Raw genomic sequence first — 19,938 nt, 5'->3', positions numbered from 1 at the left:
CATCCCCACCCCCATTCACCTATTGTACTCTTTGCTACCTTCCCCCACCCTCCTCTCTGACCTATCACCTCCATCCCCACCCCCATTCACCTATTGTACTCTATGCTGCCTTCTCCCCAGCCCCACCCCCACCCTCATTTATCTCTCCACCCTGCATACTCCCTGCCTCTATTCCTGATGAAGGGCTTTTGCCCGAAATGTCGATTTTCCTGCTCCTCTGATGCTGCCTGACCTTTTCCAGCTGTGCTCTTCCAGCACCACTCCAATAAAATTACATACTTCATCATATATTTTGAACACAAATCGCTTCAGGGTCTCCCTTGCTTGGACCCAGATGTTCAGCGTTTTCGGTTTTGTTTCTAATTGGAATTTCAGATGAACCTCAATTGATATCACACTAAGATTTGAGGGAAACACCAAGCAAATTTCACCCTACAATATTTCCAAAATGCCTTAGTATGTATAGTGTATTATCTAATATATATTAATGTATCCTTCTGTCATGTCCACCTCCTAATACTATGAAAGTGTATACTTTAAAATAAATGTAGGTGGATTTTGACAGTGTACGTGTCATGTGTAATTTCCTCTATTAAGCATCGAAGTACGTTGTAGGATGGTGAGTTACAATCCCAGCTCCTCGGTTGGTGCTCCCCATCATACCTCCACCATACTGCGTTTACCTACTGAATGGCAACATGTAATATTTATGTTTAAAACAAAAAAGGGCTTTAACTACAGGGCCTCCTGAACGGTGGGTTGCAAACTGTTGAGGGCAAATATTCAAGGCGGCAATGGGTGCCAAAAGCTGAGTGAGCCCCTTCAAATCTGAATTTGTTCTGTAATGTAGATGTAGGGGTATGGGTGGGTTACGCTTCGGCGGGGCGGTGTGGACTTGTTGGGCCGAAGGGCCTGTTTCCACACTGTAAGTAATCGAATCTAAAAAACTGGGCCTAGCCTTGAAGCTTGGTTCTGTGATGAAAGATCCGTGTGAATGAGTAGGTGCTCTTTAACGTTTAAAAAAAAATCTGCCAATGGAACAGATCATTCTTTCTGCTGACCCCTGCTGTCACCCCCCACCCACCCACCCACCCTCCACCAGAGTCATGGCTACTCTCAAACACCAACGCAGGGTCACAGTGGGGGCAAGGTTTGGAAAACCCTGCTTTAATGGGTTAAACGGCGAGGACAGTTTCCATAAACTTGGCTTTGCATTACCTTTAGTCTAGAAAACTGCAAGTTGATGTAACTGGATGGGCTTAGAACACCAGAGAATGATGAGGGAGGGGACAGGGAAGTCCAGAAGAAAAACGCCAGCAACAAAACAAGGGTTCGGTGGTTCAGGGATGATGGCGAGAGGCACTTTGTCAAAGAGCAATGGAAATCTGGAACTTTCTCCATCACCCTACAGCAGCAGCAACACCCGCTCCCACATCCCACCCACCCCCCCCCCCCCCCCCCCCCCCCCCCCCCCGTCCCCGTCCCCACCGGATAGGCAAGATACTGACTAAGCATTATTTAAGGGGAGGCAATGGGTTTGTGGTATTATTGCTAGACTACTAATCGAGATACCCAGGAATTGTTCTGGGAACCTGGATTCAAACTTTGCTATGGCAGATGGTGGAATGTGAATTCAATAAAAATCTGAAATTAAGAGTCAAACGTTGACCATTCGACCTTTGTCAATTGTCAGAAAAACCCATCTTGTTCACCAATATCCTTTAGAGAAGGAAACTGTCGTTCTTACCTGGTCTGGCCCATGTGTGACTCCAGGCCCACAGCAATGTCGATGATTCTCAAATACCCTGCCGGCAATTAGGGATAGGCAATAAATTCTGACCTAATTTGAATGAATTTTTGGAAAAAAAAGGTGTTACAGGCCCAAGAATGCACATTGCTAATAGTGACTGACACTGGTTTACTCTGGTGTGGCAATGTACTGGTTGTGGGAAGAACAGAAACCTATGTAGATACTTAGGTTTAGCAACACAGTTCAATCTCCACTCCATCCACCATGACCATGGTTACAGTAGGCTGTCTCCCTCTAACCTCCATCAGCTGTGGGTTAAAGGCAGCAGGTGTATGGGCACACTATTACCCTCACGTTGTCCTCCCAGGTGGCATCCTTTGCCGAAACGGATGTGTGTCAGCCATTTCTTCAATGTCTTCAAGCTCCCCGCCCTGTGCAGGTACTGTGGCTGTACCTACACCAAATGAACTGCAGCAAACTTAAAGAGAAGGTACCACACCATTCGAATGGGAATGTTATGATGGGGCTTTGCCAGTGATGCTCATATCTTGAGAATGCACATTAGAAGCACAGTATTAGCATTTCAAGCAGCAGGTTTTACAGCACTCTCTGTTCCTTAACTAAACAGCAGTAAACATGACTCAGAAGGAAGTATTCATTTTTTATTCAAACTTATAGATTCCTTGCAAGATATCATTTTATATCATACATTTTAAATAGGAAAATAATCCAAACTGTGTAGCATATAAAATTCCTTACATATTTGTAATCCTTACATATACTATTAAAATAATACTGAATAAATATTGAACGTATATGCACGTAGAGAGATAGCTGATAAGCTGACTGATCCATTAACAGCAACCACACTAAGCTGATTGTGATATAGGTGGGTTCTTATGTCACAAACCTTTGGCAATTTTACATGTTTTGTCTGAAAAGTAGGCTTTCCACCACAGACTTTGATTGCTGTGTGTTCAAATCTCCTGAATTGACCAAACGTCTGAGCTCTCTACTGTGTAACTGACTTCAGTGCTTGTAACAGCTTCTTCCCCTGATACCCTTGCTTTTTTCAGAGGAATCCATCTCAATGTACTTGCACCAGTATTCTCAGGCCAAGAGAAAGATCAGCACTGGCCAGAGGTCACAGGTCTCACTGCTGGTGGGCGATCCAAAGGCGTACTTTCACCATCTGACTCTCATGAGCACCGCGAGCCATTTGTTATTTTTAAAAGAAATCATTACTGGGGAAACAAAGTCTGTGCTTGCTGTGTGGACACACCATCTCGCAATGCAGTTCTAACTGCACTGTTCTTGTTCATGTTAGATCCTGGCAATTTCACGTGAAGGGCCAGTGTACTGTTGACAGGAACCCAGTTTACTCAGGAGCCTGGAGTCTGATTGGAGATTACAAGACGAAAGGCTGACCTTGCAAGCAGAGATTATAAATCGAAATATATAAACACGATCTTATTCTGTATAACGTAGACCAGCTAACCATTTTAATACTGTATCAGAAATACAAGAATGTCCTTCGAATACTGTTGAGCCACTTTAAAGTTGGATCATCGTCTTTTGGGTCTTGTGAAGGGCACTCAGAGCCCTGGGGAGATTATTCAGAAGGCATGCTCACACACCTGGGCATGTGTACCTGGCACCAAAACACACACCTGAGGCACAAATACTTGGCACTGAGACAGATACCTGGGCACATATACCTGGCACATACATACACTTGCCAACAGCTGCACTGGATCTGCTACCGGCAGAAACTCTCAGCAATATCAGTAAAATAATTTGTTAGTTTAATGATAAAAACCGTATAATTGTCAAAACCTTCAAGATAACATAAAGCCATGGCAGTGGTTTTGGAGGGTGAGTCTCATTTCATATACATATATATAAATATATATAAACTTTGCATGCAAAATGAGGTTACAGTGATATGAAGTTCTCCCTAAACCATGAACTGTGTATAACCTTCAGCCCCTGTCACAATGACATCCATCCAAATTCTCATGGTCTCAGGCGACGGTGCAACCATGTAGAAGATTCGGTCTCTTGTCTTCACACTGAAGGTGAGCAGGGGGTTGGGACTCTGAAACAATGTACAAAGTTCAAAGCATGATGACTAAGAGGCTTATCAGCCTGCAACGTTTCCACATTACACAGAATCTATACTGAGGTGATATTCCAACGGAATCTCTCTATTCCCGTCCTCAAAAGGACAGCCTGTCACTCTGACATTCACTGACCTGTCAGCACATTCCGGAACCCAAGCAATTAACCGACCCGGCCCCTGTTATTATCCTGTTGCTTGGTTTTCTGGCAGTGCTTCACAGGGAGAGCTTTAAATAATAGTTTTTGAAAATATATATCAACTGTCCAGACACGAGCTCAGGGCAGAGTAAGATAAAGATCCACACTCCCACCGAGGCAGGAGGTCAGGGCAGGGTCATGACCCACACTCCCACCGAGGCAGGAGGTCAGGGCAGGGTCATGACCCACACCCCCACCTAGCCAGGAGATCAGGGCAAGGTCATGACCCACACCCCCACCTAGACAGGAGGTCAGGGCAGGGTCATGACCCACACCCCCACCTAGACAGGAGGTCAGGGCAGGGTCATGACCCACACCCCCACCTAGACAGGAGGTCAGGGCAGGGTCATGACCCACACTCCCACCGAGACAGGAGGTCAGGGCAGGGTCATGACCCACACCCCCACCTAGACAGGAGGTCAGGGCAAGGTCATGACCCACACCCCCACCTAGACAGGAGGTCAGGGCAAGGTCATGACCCACACTCCCACCTAGACAGGAGGTCAGGGCAGGGTCATGACCCACACTCCCACCTAGACAGGAGGTCAGGGCAGGGTCATGATCTGTACTTTCACCTAGATAGAAGTTTGGGGCAGGGTCATGATCTGTACTTTCACCTGGACAGGAACTTAGTACGAAGGGAATCGGTAGTGCACGTTCTGCACTCTCATCACCCACCCGCAGGCCTCAAGCTCACTGAATACACTGGGAGCGACTGAAAAAGAAAGCCACCCGTTTTATTCCAGAATGTGTGTCTCACTCGCTTCCTCCTTTAATAGTAACAACAGACTGGCCCTGGATGAGGTTACCATGACAGTGTTGTAGACTCCAGTAACACCCCAGTCCCCCAGAGTACATGTACTTCACCAAAGTGTCTACTGAAGAAACATCTGCAGTAGTAATGAATGCAAACTGGATGTTGGCCCATATTTCAAAGGGAACTGAGTATAACGGGAGGAAGGTTTTGCTACAACTAAAGCAGACCCTAGTCAAACCACAGCTGGAAAACTGTCAACAATTTTGTATTGTGGATCTGAGGGAAGATATTGGAGGCAGTCCTGTGAAGGTTCATTTGGCTGATATAAGTATGCAATGATTATATTACAAGGAGTGGTTGAATATGTTTGGCCTGTATTCATTGGTGTTTAAAAGAATGAGAGGCAACATGATTAAACCTAAAAGATTCTTAGGCAACTTGTCAAGGTAGATGTAGATAGGACTGTCTCGGACCAGAGGACATAATCTCACCATGGGGAGTCATACGTTTAAGACAGAGATGAGAAGGAATTTCTTCTTTCAGACGATAGTGAATCTGTGGAATTCTTTACCACAAAGGGCAGTAGAGGCTGGGTCAGTCAGTATATTCAAGGCTGAGACAGACTGATTTTTCCTCAGAAGGAGAATCAAAAGTTATGGGGTAAGGCAAGAAAGTGGAGTTGAGGACTATTAGATCATTCATGATCTCATTGAGTGGTAAAGCAGGCTTGACGGGCTGAATGGCCTACTTCTGTCCCTCCATCTTATACAGGTTTACTCACGCTGCTCCTCTACCACGTCACAGTCAAAGCAGCTGCACTCTGACTTAGTACTTACAGCAGCCTGCAGTCGGTACTCAGTACGCTGTGTCACTCCCTTCCATAACAGGGCATTAAAAGGGCCTTCAGTACATGAATTATCTTTATCTATAAATCAGGATGTGAGCTGCTGAGTGAGCAGAGTTATGAAGCCTGGAATAGAGAGAGGTTCGGCATGTTAATGTACAACATTGAATCAAGGTTAGTGAATTCCCCATGTGAGAGGCCATTTAAATGGTGATAGTGAGAGTGGGAGCAATGTTTGCTTCAGTTTGCCACATTTGGATTTCTACATGAGCACAGGTTAGAACCTGACACTGTATTAAAACCCTGGAGATTAATTACCTTGTGTGCATTCTTCAAATGGTCATAATAGACCTCCTCGATTGCCTGAAAGTATATCACTCCTTTCAATTTGGTTTCATGTTTATCTGCAAAGATAAAGGGAGATGGGCTCATCAATGTTGTTAATCCTGAGACATTAACACATCAGGATTTACCTTCACAGAGAGCTCAAGGAGGTCAACCATCGCTCATTGACAGCAGCGATCCCTGACTCTTCTCCCTCATTCACTAACCCCCCCCCTCACCCTCCCCTTCACATGCCCCCTCTCATTCTTAAATATTGACACTCTCCCATAGTCCAACTCATTACAATCTGCACCACAGCATTCCCAATCTCCGCGTGAACCTAGTGTTAACACTGTCCATCCTCTCGAAACACCACTCACGCCTCCTCCCCTCCCACCCTGAACCATCACTCACACATCCTGCCTGGTGAAGTCACTCACACCCCCAACCTCCCCCAGAAACATCACTCACCACCACTAACACTCCCCTCAACATGTCACTCACATCTCCCCCTAACCCCCCCCCCATAGAAAAGTCACTCACCAGCAACCCCTCTCCCCCCCCCCCCCTCCCATAAACATCACTCACCCGATTCCTCCTCAGAAACCTCACTCAGAGCCCTCCACCAACCCCCGGCAACCTCACTCAGACCTAGGGGAAGGGTCCTTTTTGGCACTGGGGGCTGTTGCTAATGAGTAAAGGGAGTGGTGCCATTACAAACAAAAAACACCAGCAAAAAGGGATCAGCTTCAGATCGAGGGGTGGCAGTGGGCCTGGATTGGGAAACACTGGCTTTTCCGGCTGAGCTTGGGCATCTCCACTCTCTTCCAGCTCCTGATAAGTGGGCAGGCCCAGGAGAGTGCGGCAGAATGGAGCTCCTGGAAGAACAAGGTGAGTGAGCAGGACAATGGTGGCATGTTCCTGGGAGACTCGGTGAAATGATTCAAATGAAAGCAAAATACTGTGGATGCTGCAGATTTAAAATAACAACAAAGGGCTGGAGAAACTCAGCAGGTCTGACAGCGTCTGTGAACAAAGAAAACAAAATGAACGTTTCAAGTCTGAAATGCTTCATCTTCAGAACGCAGTTCTGAAAAATCGACATTTCCGACTGGAAGTGTTAACTCTGTCTCTCCCTCCACAGATGCAGCCGACCTACTGAATTTCTCCTGCTCTTTCTGCTGGTATTCCAGGTCATTCCCACGCTGGGGCTAGTGATGTGATCACAGGAGCTGCTGGATTGCTATACAAGCCCCTGCAGGGATGTGGGCTCATCCCACACAATGTGGTTGAGCCCAGCTCTGGGCAACTCACCCAGAGCCAAGACCAAGAGCAATTGAGATGAAGATTTTCAGCAGGACGGTACCGGTGACGTGGAGAGATGAGAGTGAGGAACTGGGCTGTATATCTGACTACAACCTTCTCTGCTTTGAGGAGGACACAATATGTGCCCAAAATCTTGCTTAATTTGCATCAAGTAGAGAGGTGAAACTGCTTCCAGTGGCAGGTAGGATCGGTGAGCAGAAGGCACAGATTTAACGGGACCTACAAAATTACAGAAGGTGAAATGTGGGAATATTTCCTCTAAGCCTCATAGTGAGGGGATGAATGGCCTCAGTTTACAAAGAGGAGTCCATACAATGTTGCAGGGAGCCCCCTACCTGCATAATAGGACAGAGTCCGTTTGTTACGGTCAAAGACAAACCAACGCTTCTTCCAGGTTTTAATTTTGCCGCCCATTTTGATCAAGAAGCCTCTACAAGTCTTCTCCGTCAGGGACACGTGATAGCAGGTCTCCACGTTGTGCCCAGCTGTTTCGATGTGGGTTCGCAGGTCAAAGTCTTCCTTTCTGACCGGGAGGTAGCGGGTCAGAGGTCGGGCCTGCAAGGAGAGTATCCAAAAACATCAACCTTCATTACATCTACACTCATCCGCTGTGGCTTCTGTTTTGCACCTTTGCTGGAAGAGAATATTCCCAAAAGGCTTGCTGCAGGAGCAATTATCATAGCAAATAGGAAAATAGTAGGTCAGGTAACCTAAAGCTTGTGCAAAGAGGCAGAATTGTCTTAAAGGAGAGCTAGAACAGGAAATAACTCCGCCCCCTTAGGGCCCAGACAACTGAAGATGCAGTCACTAAAGGTGGAGGAATTAAAATCAGGGAAGCACAACAGGCCAGAATTAGAGAACATCAGATCCCTCAGAGAGTTAATGCAGACGTTGCTGCCCCACCTACGTTTTGTGCCAGGTGCTAGCGTGGTTTCTGGATGGATCACATCCTGTTGCTTGGATAAACTGGAAGCTCGTCACGTGCTGGCCAGGGTAGAAATGAAAGAATAGGCAGGATGAACACGTGGCTTGAGGGATGGTGTAGGAGGGAGAGGTTCAGTTCTGGGGAAGGTGGGACTATTACAAATTGAATGGACTACGCCTGAACCAGGCTGGAACTGATGTCCTTTGTGGGGGGGAGTTTTTGCGACTGCTGCTGTGGAGGGTTTATACTAATGTGGCACGGGGCTGGGAACCAGAAGAGAAGACAGCGAGGTGGAGACTGGAGACTGTAAGGATCATGAAGTTAGCATTACCAAGGGGAAGAGAAGGCAGACAGCAGATGAACTCAAAGGAACTGGTGGTCTGAAGTTTAATGCAAGGAGTATAGTGGGTAAACTTAGGGCTTGGATTGGTGCCTGGGAGTATGACGTTATTGCACTCACAGAGACTTGGGTGAAGGAAGGGCATGATTGGCAAGTAAACGTTCCAGGATATAAACGCTTCAAACGGGACAGGGAAGGAAGTAAAGGTGGGGGGGGATGGTTGCATTGCTGGTCAGGAATGATATCATGGCTGTGCTAAAGGAGGACACTATGGAGGACTTGAGCAGTGAGGTATGATGGGTAGAGCTGAAAAATAAGGGTGCAGTTACATTGTTGGGGCTGTACTACAGGCCTCCCAATAGTGACCGTGAGGTAGAAGAACAAATAGGTAAACAGATTATGGAAAGATGTAGAGGCAACAGAGTGGTGGTGATGGGAGATTTTAATTTTCCCAACATTGCGTCAGAGGCTTGGATGGGGCAGAATTTGTAAGGAGCATCCAGGAAAGTTTTCTAGAGCAGTAGGTCATTAGTCCAACGAGGGAAGGGACCATATGGGACCTGGTACTGGGGAATGAGCCAGGACAGGTGGTAGAAGTTGCAGTGGGGGATTTTTTTTGGGAACAGTGACCACAATTCTGTAAGTTTTAGAATACTCATAGATAAAGATGAGAGTGGTCTTAAGGGAAGAGTACTAAACTGGGCCAAGGCCAATTATATCAAGATTAGGCAGGAGCTGGGAAATGTGGTTTGGACGCAGCTATTTGAAGGGAAGTCCACATTTGAGATGTGGGAGGCTTTCAAAGATAGTGCAGGATAGGCATGTCCTGTTGAAAACAAGGGATAGGAAGGGCAAGGTTTGTGAACCGTGGATGACTGGAGAAATCGTGTGACTAGCCAAGATGAAAAGGGAAGCATACATAAGATCCAGGCAGCTAAGAATAGGACGGGCCCTGCAGGAATATTGAGAGAGTAGGGCAAATCTTAAACGAGGAATCAAGCGGGCTAAAAGGGGTCATGAAATAGCTTTAGTGAGCAGAATTAAGAAGAATCCCAAAGCATTTTATTCTTATATAAGAAGCAAGCGGGTAACTAGAGAAAGGATTGGTCCACTAAAGGAGAATGAAGGAAGGCTGTGTGTCGAACCTGAGAGAATGGGTGAGATTCTGAATGATTACTTTGCATCAGTGTTCACTGAGGAGAGGAACATGATGAATCCTGAGATTAGATATAGAAGTTTGATTAGTCTGGATCATGTTGACATAAGTAGGGGAGATGTGTTGGGTAGGTTAGAGATTATTAAGGCGGACAAATCCCCAGGACCGGATGGGATCTATCCCAGGTTGCCGAGGGAGGCGAGAGAGGAGATGATGGGGCCCTGACAGATATCTTTGTGACATCCTTAAACACAGGTGAGGTGCCAGAGGACTGGAAGATTGTTCATGTTGTCCCCTTGTACAAGAAGGGTTGGAGGGATATTCTGGGTAACTGCAGACCAGTGAGCCTGATGTCAGTGGTGGGAAAATTGCTGGAGAAGGTACTGAGGTATAAGATCTATTTATATTTGTAAACGATTGGGCTTATCAGTGATAGGCAACATGGGTTTTTGCAGGAGAGATCGTGCCTTACCAACTTAATAGAGTTCTTTGAGGAAGTGAGCAAATTGATAGATGAAGGAAGGGCTGTTGATGTCATATATATGGACTTTAGTAAGGCATTTGATAAGGTTCCCCATGGTAGACTAATGGAGAAAGTGAAGTCACATGGTGTGCAGGGTGTTCTAGCTAGTTGGATAAAGAACTGGTTGAGCAACAGGAGACAGAGTGTAGTAGTTGAAGGGAGTTTCTCAAAATGGAGAAACGTGACCAGTGGTGTTCCACAGGGGTCAGTGGTGGGGCCACCGTTGTTTGTGATACACATAAATGATCTGGAAGAGGGCACTGTTGGTATGATCAGCAAGTTTGCAGATGACACGAAGATTGGTGGAGTAGCAGAAAGCATAAGGGACTGTCAAAGAATACAGGAGGATATAGATAGACTGGAGAGTTGGGCAGAAAAGTGGCAGATGGATTTCAATCCAGACAAATATCTTGAGAGGTCTAATTCTAGAGCGAGCTATGCTGTAAATGGAAGAGCCTTGGGAAAAGTTGATGGGCAGAGAGATCTGGGAGTCCAGGTCCATTGTACCCTGAAGGTTGCTGCACAGGTGGATAGAGTGGTCAAGAAGGCATATAGTATGCTTGCCTTCATTGGACGGGGTATTGAGTATAAGAGCTGGCAAGCCATTTAAAATTGTACAAAACTTTGATTCAGCCATATTTAGAATACTGTGCACAGTTCTGGTCGCCACATTACCAAAAGGAAGTGGATGCTTTGGAGAGGATGCAGAGAAGCTTTATGAGGATGTTGCCTGGTATGGAAGGTGCCAGCTATGAAGAGAGATTGAGTAGGATTGTTTTCATGAGAAAAAAGGAGATTAAGGGGGGACCTGATTGAAGTCTACAAATTCATGAAGGGTATGGACAGGGTGGATAGAGATAAGCTTATTCCCAGGGATCCAATAATGAGGTCACATGTTCAAGGTGAGAGGAGAAAAGTTTAAGGGGATACACGTGGAAAGCACTTCACATAGATGGTGGTAAGTGCCTAGAACACGTTGCCAGCAGAGGTAGAAAAGGCAGGCACAGTAGAGTCATTTAAGGTGCATCTAGACAGATACATGAGTAGGTGAGAGCAGAGGGATATAGATCCTTAGGAATTGGGCGACAGGTTTAGACAGTGGATTTGGAGCAGCTCAGGCTTGGAGGGCTGAAGGGCCTGTTCCTGGGCTGTAAATTTTCTTTGTTCTTTGTGATCGAGCATTTTCAGAACCACAGAATCCCCACAGTGCAGACAGAGGCCATTCAGCCTATCAAGTCTGCACTGACCCTCCGAAGGGCAGCCCACCCTATTGCCGGAACGCCATCTTCACTACACTTAATCCAGCTTGCCTGCACAACCCTGAACACTATGGGTAGCTTAGCATGGCCAAGCCACATAATCTGCACATCTTTGGACTGTGGGAGGAAACCGGAGCACCCGGAGGAAACCCACGCAGTCACGGGGAGAATGTGCAAACTCCACACAGTCAGTCGCTCAAGGCTGGAATCGAACCCAGGTCCCTGGTGCTGTGAGGCAACAGTGCCACTTCAACTTGTGTTGTTAACATTTCAACAGCTTTGCAAGACCTTGTCCCAACTTTTTCCATCACCCCCTCCCACCAGCACTGAACCAGAGTGTAGGAGCATGGGGGTACATTTACCAGCAATGATACCTGGGGAGGGCCAGTTATACAAACCCAGGGGCTTGTATTCCTTGGAATTTGAATGGCCAGGGATGGTGAGATTTGAGGTCTTGAAGATAATTTGCTGGGATGAATAGTAACCAGAAAGGAGGAAGAACCAGATCCAACTATATCCAACTACATTTCCAAACATTGCTGGGTGCCTTGGTAAAAAGTGACAAAGGAGGCATTAAATTGCATTTCGTGATAATAATTATTAATAGTAAATAAATCGTAAAAATTATGAATGAAAGCTGCATTTGTAGCCAATGCCACTAGGTGGAGCACTATACCCACATGCGCAAAATTGGAGCAACAGCTGGTGATAACCTGATAATATGAATAATATTTTTCAAATACTTAATGCTACATCAGCTAACCAACTCCTTTCCTCTCTTTACTTTCGATAACAGATTTTTAAAAATGTGCTGTAACAGGTCAGGACAGTACTGTATGTGTAAGAATGCCCCACTTGGGGGGCTGAAGAGTCTCTGCACACTAACTGCAATTTGACACTTGGATAGCCAATCTAATCCAGTGGGCTAACTGATGGGTTCAGCCTGGCTGCAGAATTTACCATGTGAACTTAAAACCTTGGTGAAATACATGTTTATAGCAATCATAACGGCAGCACGGTGGCAGTGGGTGGCACGGTGGCACACCTCACAGCGCCAGAGACCCGGGTTCAATTCCCGCCTCAGGTGACTGTGTGTGGAGTTTGCACATTCTCCCCGTGTCTGCGTGGGTTTCCTCCCACAATCACAATGATGTGCAGGTTAGGTGGATTAGTCATTGTAAGTGCGGGGATGGGGGTGGACCTGGGGGGGGAATAGATTCTATGGTTCGACATTGCTATGTAGGAATAATGAGGAAAATTGATGGAACAAAAGAGTGACCATGGAATTGAAGGCAAATTACTGACATGGCTGGTTGAGCAATAGGCAACAGAAAGTAAGGAAAATGGGTAGGCACTCAAATGGGCAATGAAGTGATCAGTGTGTTTCACAAGGATCTGTGTGAGAGTCACAATTTATTAACAACTTGGATAGTGGCATAAGAAGTGATATGTCCAATTTTTTGGATGATACTGGTGTTAGGTGGCATTGTAGACAGTGAAGGTGACAGCATAAAATTACAAAGGAATGTTGACAGCTTGGGTGAATGGGCAAAATGGAGTTCAATGCAAGCAAATGAGAGGTTATCCATTTCAGACTGGATCAGAATAGATCAAGGTACTTTCTTGATGGTATGAAATTAAATACAGAGATGTCCAAAGAGACATGGGGTTTTGTGGTGTACAGATCTTTAAAAAAAAACAAGCAAGTTAATGGAAGTCTGGCCTTTAGTTAAAGAGGATTGAAGGAGAAGGATGCAGGAGTCATACAAAACTCTGGTTTGAGCCCACTTGGAGTACTGTGAGCTGATCTAGGCACCAAACCTTAGGAAGGATAATTAGCATTACAGGGACTACAATGTAGGTTTATAAGAATGATGTCAGGATTTCAGGGGTTATGACAAGAGATTAGACATATTAGGACTGTTCTCACTAGAATTTATCTGGTAGCAGTCTCCAAGGAAAAGACAGGGTCGATAAAAATAAAGTACTTCGACTAGTTGGAAATTATAGAACTGGGGGCACGGTCTGAGGATTGGGGCCAGATCATTCAGGAGAGACGGTAATGAGGCACTTCTGCACAAAGGGGGGTAAGTGATTGAAACTCTCTTCCACAATTGACAATGGTTGCTGGAGCAGTTGGTAATTTTAAATAGATAATACTTCGTTAAGCAAATGTTTCAAGGGGTATTGGCCAAAGGAGTTTGATGAATGGTGAAATAAGCTCAAGGAGCTGAATGGAATACTCCTGTTCTGACTAGGACATGATCACATTATCACAGACGATGGTCAGGAATGAGTTCCTCATAGTCCGGCTTCTCAAATGTTCAGGAATAATAGGGAAGGGAAGAGGACGGGTTGTGGCAGGATGCCCTTTAGTTACCAACAGTTGATGGGGGCTAATATGACGAGGTGGCAATGTTAATCCAGAGTAATACTTGAGAAATGGAGATTCAAATCCCACCCACTGGATCTGGTGGTATTCAAATGTAACTAACAAAAGTTGGTGTTATAAAGTTCACCTCAGTGATGGTGACCATGAAATTATCATTCACTGTCATTAAAAGAAGCCCATCTGGTTCACTAAGGTCCTTTAGGGAGCGAAATCTGCCAGACTTACCTGGTCTGGCCCACAATTGCTTAGCTCGTAGAATTGTCTGCCACTGAAAGCTTTCAAGGAGGTATAGTTTAGCTTAGATTAGATTGCCTACAGTGTGGAAACAGGCCCTTCGGCCCAACCAGTCCACACCGACCTATCGGGGAGTAACCCACCCAGACCCATTTCCCTCTGACTAAAGCACCTAACACTAGGGGGCAATTTAGCATGGCCAGTTTACCTGACCTGCACATCTTTGTGATTGTGGGAGGAAACCAGAGCACCCGGAGGAAACCCACGCAGACACGGGGAGAATGTGCAAACTCCATGCAGACAGTGGCCCAAGGCCAGAATTGAACCTGGGACCCTGGTGCTGTGAGGCAGCAGTGCTAACCACTGAGCCACCTTGCCACCTTCTTAGCACCCTGAACAGATCAAAGGGTATGGGGTGAAAGCAGGAACGAGGTACTGAGTTGGCTGATCAGTGATAATCATATTGTTATAATGTAGATCAAACTCAGCAAACACAAGAACATTGGAGAAGGGACAGACCTCTCAACCTGTCAAGCCTTACCCCCCCTTCAAGATCATGGCTGATCATCGACCACTTTTCTGCACTACCTCTATCTTGCAATGGAGTTTAAATAGCCCTTAAATTCCTTAAATACCTGCGATCGCTGTTTCTCTCGCATTTTAACTTCCTTCTCGATGAGCTGTTGCCTGCGTGCTGTCTCCTCCTGTAGCCTCTTCTCCAGCTGTTCCCTGCGATTCCTCTCCTCCTGCAGAGCTTGTTTCTTGGCTTCCATCTCTCGCTCCTCAAACAGAAAACATCACTTTAACCAGACAAAATAGAGCTCTGCCCTTCCCGGTGAAGTTTATAACAGATACAGTAAACATCTGCAGTGCAACACGAGAGGGTTAGAACTCAATTGACAGGCAATAATCTTCCTCTGCCACCTACATTCAACAATCCTCGTATCAAGGGACAAAATGTGAATGATACATTACCTTAGGTCACTCACGCACCTGAATCCCTCTTTATGCAGCTTGGAATTCTGCTGTCATCTTTTAAAATTCATCCCTCACATACTCCATGGGTCTAAACCCACAGCCCCTCTTCCAAAGGAGCAATAATCCCCCACCCACCCCCACCATGAGCCAAATAACAACCCTTTCAGGCACAATAACCTGCCACTCCCAAAAGTAGGACATCACCTTCGTTAGACTCAGTGAGGAAATTCCTGAGTTTAGGAGCGCGGCAGCCACTGAAGGGCACGGCCGCCAATGGCCAACTCATGGAAGCGGGGAGATGGGGTAAAGAGGCCAGAATTGGAAAATTCCGATATCTCAGAGGGTCGCTGGAACTGGAGGAAGCTACAGAGGAAGTGAGGGGCAAGACCATTTGAAAAGGAAAGGATGAGAATTTTAAATCGGCAGCATTGCCTGGCCAAGGGCCAATGCAGGTCATTCAGCACAAGGGTTTAGGGGAGAACAGGGCTTGGGTCTGACTTCAGATATAAACGCCAGAATATTGGATAGCTCAGGATTACCACAAACAAAAACACTTGATTTTGTCACAGGAGATTACAACAAAATGAAATTCAAGTTTTAAAAATCATTTTTCCTGAGCTTACTTTTAATCTTGCAGGGAAAGAGGGTGTCAGTGAATGTCAGAAAGATACAGATACACTGTCATCCATGGAACAACACGTATATTGCAAGCTGTTTAAAAATTATACTTGCCCTTTTTATTTTAAAAGAAATGAATTTTGCTGGACTTCAAAATGTTTATGGAAGTGTTTAAAACTGCTACAGCAGATCACATTATCCACAAGTTGGCAAAAGTTCTAGAAACTTCCAGCACGACAATTATAAGGATAAAACTGATGCGATTACCTAAGGGAATATTATATCTCCTAATTGCATGCACATTGAAAACAAAGTGAGACAATGAGAGGTTCGACCCATTGTAACCAATTCTGAACCAAATACAGAGACATATTAAAACTCATTATGCCTGCAGAGGTGTTAAATATTACCACCTATTTCAAGTGTTCAATGGGTTTTCAGCGGAGGGATAGAAACTAACATGTTAATGTTAACTTCCCAGGCTTGGCAATGAACAACATCACATTAACAAACCTGCTCTGAATTTTGGAAAGTGCACCAACACATCTCTGAGTTCTTGAGGCAGTCTGATTTCACTAGCCAAGATAGAAAGAGTCCGGATAAAACCTTCTCAAAGCCTGATTTCTCGAACAATTCCAGTGTTGACCCAAAAAGTAAACTAGATCCAACTCCACAGGCATCACCTCGCTCCCTCAGCTCCATTTTGAAGTTTGCCTTCAGTGGTGTGGACTGATCCGAACTGTGAATCCTGATTGCAGGGGAGCCTTCACTGGGCTCTGATTCATGTGAATTGCATTTATTTTTAAAGATATTCATAGACATAAAACACTCTCCACTCCTATATCGTTCTCACGTGTGGCTTAAGTCACAAACACCACTCCAGGTTCAAATATGTCACGGAATAACGCACCTGGTTTAACTTGGCGAGAACGTGCTGTGTGTCACTTGACTTCAACAAGTCTGGGTTTGGGAAACTCACTACAGCCTTTTGACAGGTCTCAAGAACAGAAGGTAAGGAGGAGAAAGGAGTTCAGTCTGTCTGTCAGTCTGACCAATATGCTGTCACTGTCAGACTAATTGCAGCAAATCAATGAAGTAGCCAAGTACTCACTTTGCTTTCAATGAGCCAGGCCTTTTCTGCTTGGGCTTCCTTCAGCAAGCGTTCCATCTCTTCAAGCTTGGCAATGTTAAACGTGCTGGCACTGTGCAGAAACACAGAGAGCAGAAGTACACTATTACGACTTTCACATTGAAGACTCAGGTACATTGTTCAAGTTTGCACTAATTTCAACTTTATTACAAAGTCAACCACATCTTCATCTAGTACCATAAACTCATTTATAAACCGAACGGTAGTATCTATTTGTAAGTGAGCGTTCTTGTTGGTCAGCCCAGCCAGGCTGAGGACTATGCAGGATTTCCGAGATCGCTACTCTTAATAAATCACTTAGCCCACTATCAGCTCGTGTTACAAAGAACATGATTCAGGCCAGCTGAGCAGTCACACGTCAGGCTGATGTACAAATAGTCCAACATGTGTAAACAGCGAAGCAGAAAACAGCTAATCCACGACCACATGAAAACCTGGAAAACCTCGAAGTAGAGAGACATAAAGGAAGATAATAAAAAGGCCTAGATGTAAAACTAAAAACTCAGTGTCCCAGCGATCGGTGCTGAGTGTTATAATGAGTGCAGTGTCTCAGTGATCGGTGCTGGGTGTGATACTGAGTATAGTGTCTCAGTGATCGGTGCTGGGTGTTATACCGAGTGCAGTGTCTCAGTGATCGGTGCTGGATGTTATTCTGAGTGCAGTGTCTCAGTGATCGGTGCTGGGTGTTATACTGAGTGCAGTGTCTCGGTGATCGGTGCTGGGTGTTATACCGAGTGCAGTGTCTCGGTGATCGGTGCTGTGTGTTATACCGAGTGCAGTGTCTCGGTGATCGGTGCTGGGTGTTATACCGAGTGCAGTGTCTCGGTGATCTGTGCTGGGTGTTATACTGAGTGCAGTGTCTCGGTGATCGGTGCTGGGTGTTATACTGAGTGCAGTGTCTCAGTGATCGGTGCTGGATGTTATTCTGAGTGCAGTGTCTCAGTGATCGGTGCTGGGTGTTATACTGAGTGCAGTGTCTCGGTGATCGGTGCTGGGTGTTATACCGAGTGCAGTGTCTCGGTGATCGGTGCTGGGTGTTATACTGAGTGCAGTGTCTCGGTGATCGGTGCTGGGTGTTATACCGAGTGCAGTGTCTCGGTGATCGGTGCTGGGTGTTATACGGAGTGCAGTGTCTCAGTGATCGGTGCTGGATGTTATACCGAGTGCAGTGTCTCAGTGATCGGTGCTGGGTGTTATACCGAGTGCGGTGTCTCGGTGATCGGTGCTGGGTGTTATTCTGAGTGCAATGTCTCAGTGATCGGTGCTGGGTGTTATACTGAGTGCAGTGTCTCGGTGATCGGTGCTGGGTGTTATACCGAGTGCAGTGTCTCGGTGATCGGTGCTGGGTGTTATACCGAGTGCAGTGTCTCGGTGATCGGTGCTGGGTGTTATACGGAGTGCAGTGTCTCAGTGATCGGTGCTGGATGTTATTCTGAGTGCAGTGTCTCAGTGATCGGTGCTGGGTGTTATACTGAGTGCAGTGTCTCGGTGATCGGTGCTGGGTGTTAAACTGAGTGCAGTGTCTCGGTGATCAGTGCTGGGTGTTATACCGAGTGCAGTGTCTCGGTGATCGGTGCTGGGTGTTATTCTGAGTGCAGTGTCTCGGTGATCGGTGCTGGGTGTTATACCGAGTGCGGTGTCTCAGTGATCGGTGCTGGGTGTTATACCGAGTGCAGTGTCTCGGTGATCAGTGCTGGGTGTTATACCGAGTGCAGTGTCTCGGTGATCGGTGCTGGGTGTTATACTGAGTGCAGTGTCTCGGTGATCGGTGCTGGGTGTTAAACTGAGTGCAGTGTCTCAGTGATCGGTGCTGGGTGTTATACTGAGTGCAGTGTCTCGGTGATCGGTGCTGGGTGTTATACCGAGTGCAGTGTCTCGGTGATCGGTGCTGGGTGTTATACCGAGTGCAGTGTCTCGGTGATCGGTGCTGGGTGTTATACCGAGTGCGGTGTCTCGGTGATCGGTGCTGGGTGTTATACCGAGTGCAGTGTCTCGGTGATCGGTGCTGGGTGTTATACCGAGTGTAGTGTCTCGGTGATCGGTGCTGGGTGTTATACTGAGTGCAGTATCTCAGTGATCGGTGCTGGGTGTTATACTGAGTGCAGTGTCTCAGTGATCGGTGCTGGGTGTTATACTGAGTGCAGTGTCTCAGTGATCAGTGCTGGGTGTTATACTGAGTGCAGTGTCTCAGTGATCGATGCTGGGTGTTATACCGAGTGCAGTGTCTCAGTGATCGGTGCTGGGTGTTATTCCGAGTGCAGTGTCTCAGTGATCGGTGCTGGGTGTTATTCTGAGTGCAATGTCTCAGTGATCGGTGCTGGATGTTATTCTGAGTGCAATGTCTCAGTGATCGGTGCTGGGTGTTATACTGAGTGCAGTGTCTCGGTGATCGGTGCTGGGTGTTATACCGAGTGCAGTGTCTCGGTGATCGGTGCTGGGTGTTATACCGAGTGCAGTGTCTCGGTGATCGGTGCTGGGTGTTATACCGAGTGCAGTGTCTCGGTGATCGGTGCTGGGTGTTATACTGAGTGCAGTGTCTCGGTGATCGGTGCTGGGTGTTATACTGAGTGCAGTGTCTCAGTGATCGGTGCTGGATGTTATTCTGAGTGCAGTGTCTCAGTGATCGGTGCTGGGTGTTATACTGAGTGCAGTGTCTCGGTGATCGGTGCTGGGTGTTAAACTGAGTGCAGTGTCTCAGTGATCGGTGCTGGGTGTTATACTGAGTGCAGTGTCTCGGTGATCGGTGCTGGGTGTTATACCGAGTGCAGTGTCTCGGTGATCGGTGCTGGGTGTTATACCGAGTGCAGTGTCTCGGTGATCGGTGCTGGGTGTTATACCGAGTGCGGTGTCTCGGTGATCGGTGCTGGGTGTTATACCGAGTGCAGTGTCTCGGTGATCGGTGCTGGGTGTTATACTGAGTGCAGTGTCTCGGTGATCGGTGCTGGGTGTTATACTGAGTGCAGTATCTCAGTGATCGGTGCTGGGTGTTATACTGAGTGCAGTGTCTCAGTGATCGGTGCTGGGTGTTATACTGAGTGCAGTG

The 19,938-nt window shown here is 46.5% G+C and overlaps 1 protein-coding gene across 12 annotated transcripts in view; it reads right to left on the bottom strand.

Moving 5' to 3' along the window:
* Positions 1-2,391: 2,391 nt before the first annotated feature.
* The window catches only part of phldb2b (pleckstrin homology-like domain, family B, member 2b), a 265,080-nt gene continuing 247,533 nt past the window's right edge, over positions 2,392-19,938 (bottom strand). For all 12 annotated transcript variants that reach the window (XM_072584659.1, XM_072584660.1, XM_072584664.1 and 9 more), the window contains 5 exons: positions 16,857-16,947; positions 14,785-14,931; positions 7,656-7,875; positions 5,989-6,074; positions 2,392-3,848 (listed from right to left, as the gene is read on the bottom strand). In XM_072584659.1, coding sequence (XP_072440760.1) covers positions 3,708-3,848; positions 5,989-6,074; positions 7,656-7,875; positions 14,785-14,931; positions 16,857-16,947 — 685 coding nt within the window. In that variant the 3' untranslated portion in view covers positions 2,392-3,707. The remainder of the gene's footprint in view (positions 3,849-5,988; positions 6,075-7,655; positions 7,876-14,784; positions 14,932-16,856; positions 16,948-19,938) is intronic.

This window comes from Chiloscyllium punctatum, chromosome 15 (assembly GCF_047496795.1).
Source record: "Chiloscyllium punctatum isolate Juve2018m chromosome 15, sChiPun1.3, whole genome shotgun sequence".
Classification (NCBI taxonomy): domain Eukaryota; kingdom Metazoa; phylum Chordata; class Chondrichthyes; order Orectolobiformes; family Hemiscylliidae; genus Chiloscyllium; species Chiloscyllium punctatum.
This window is presented reverse-complemented; position numbering and strand designations above follow the sequence as displayed.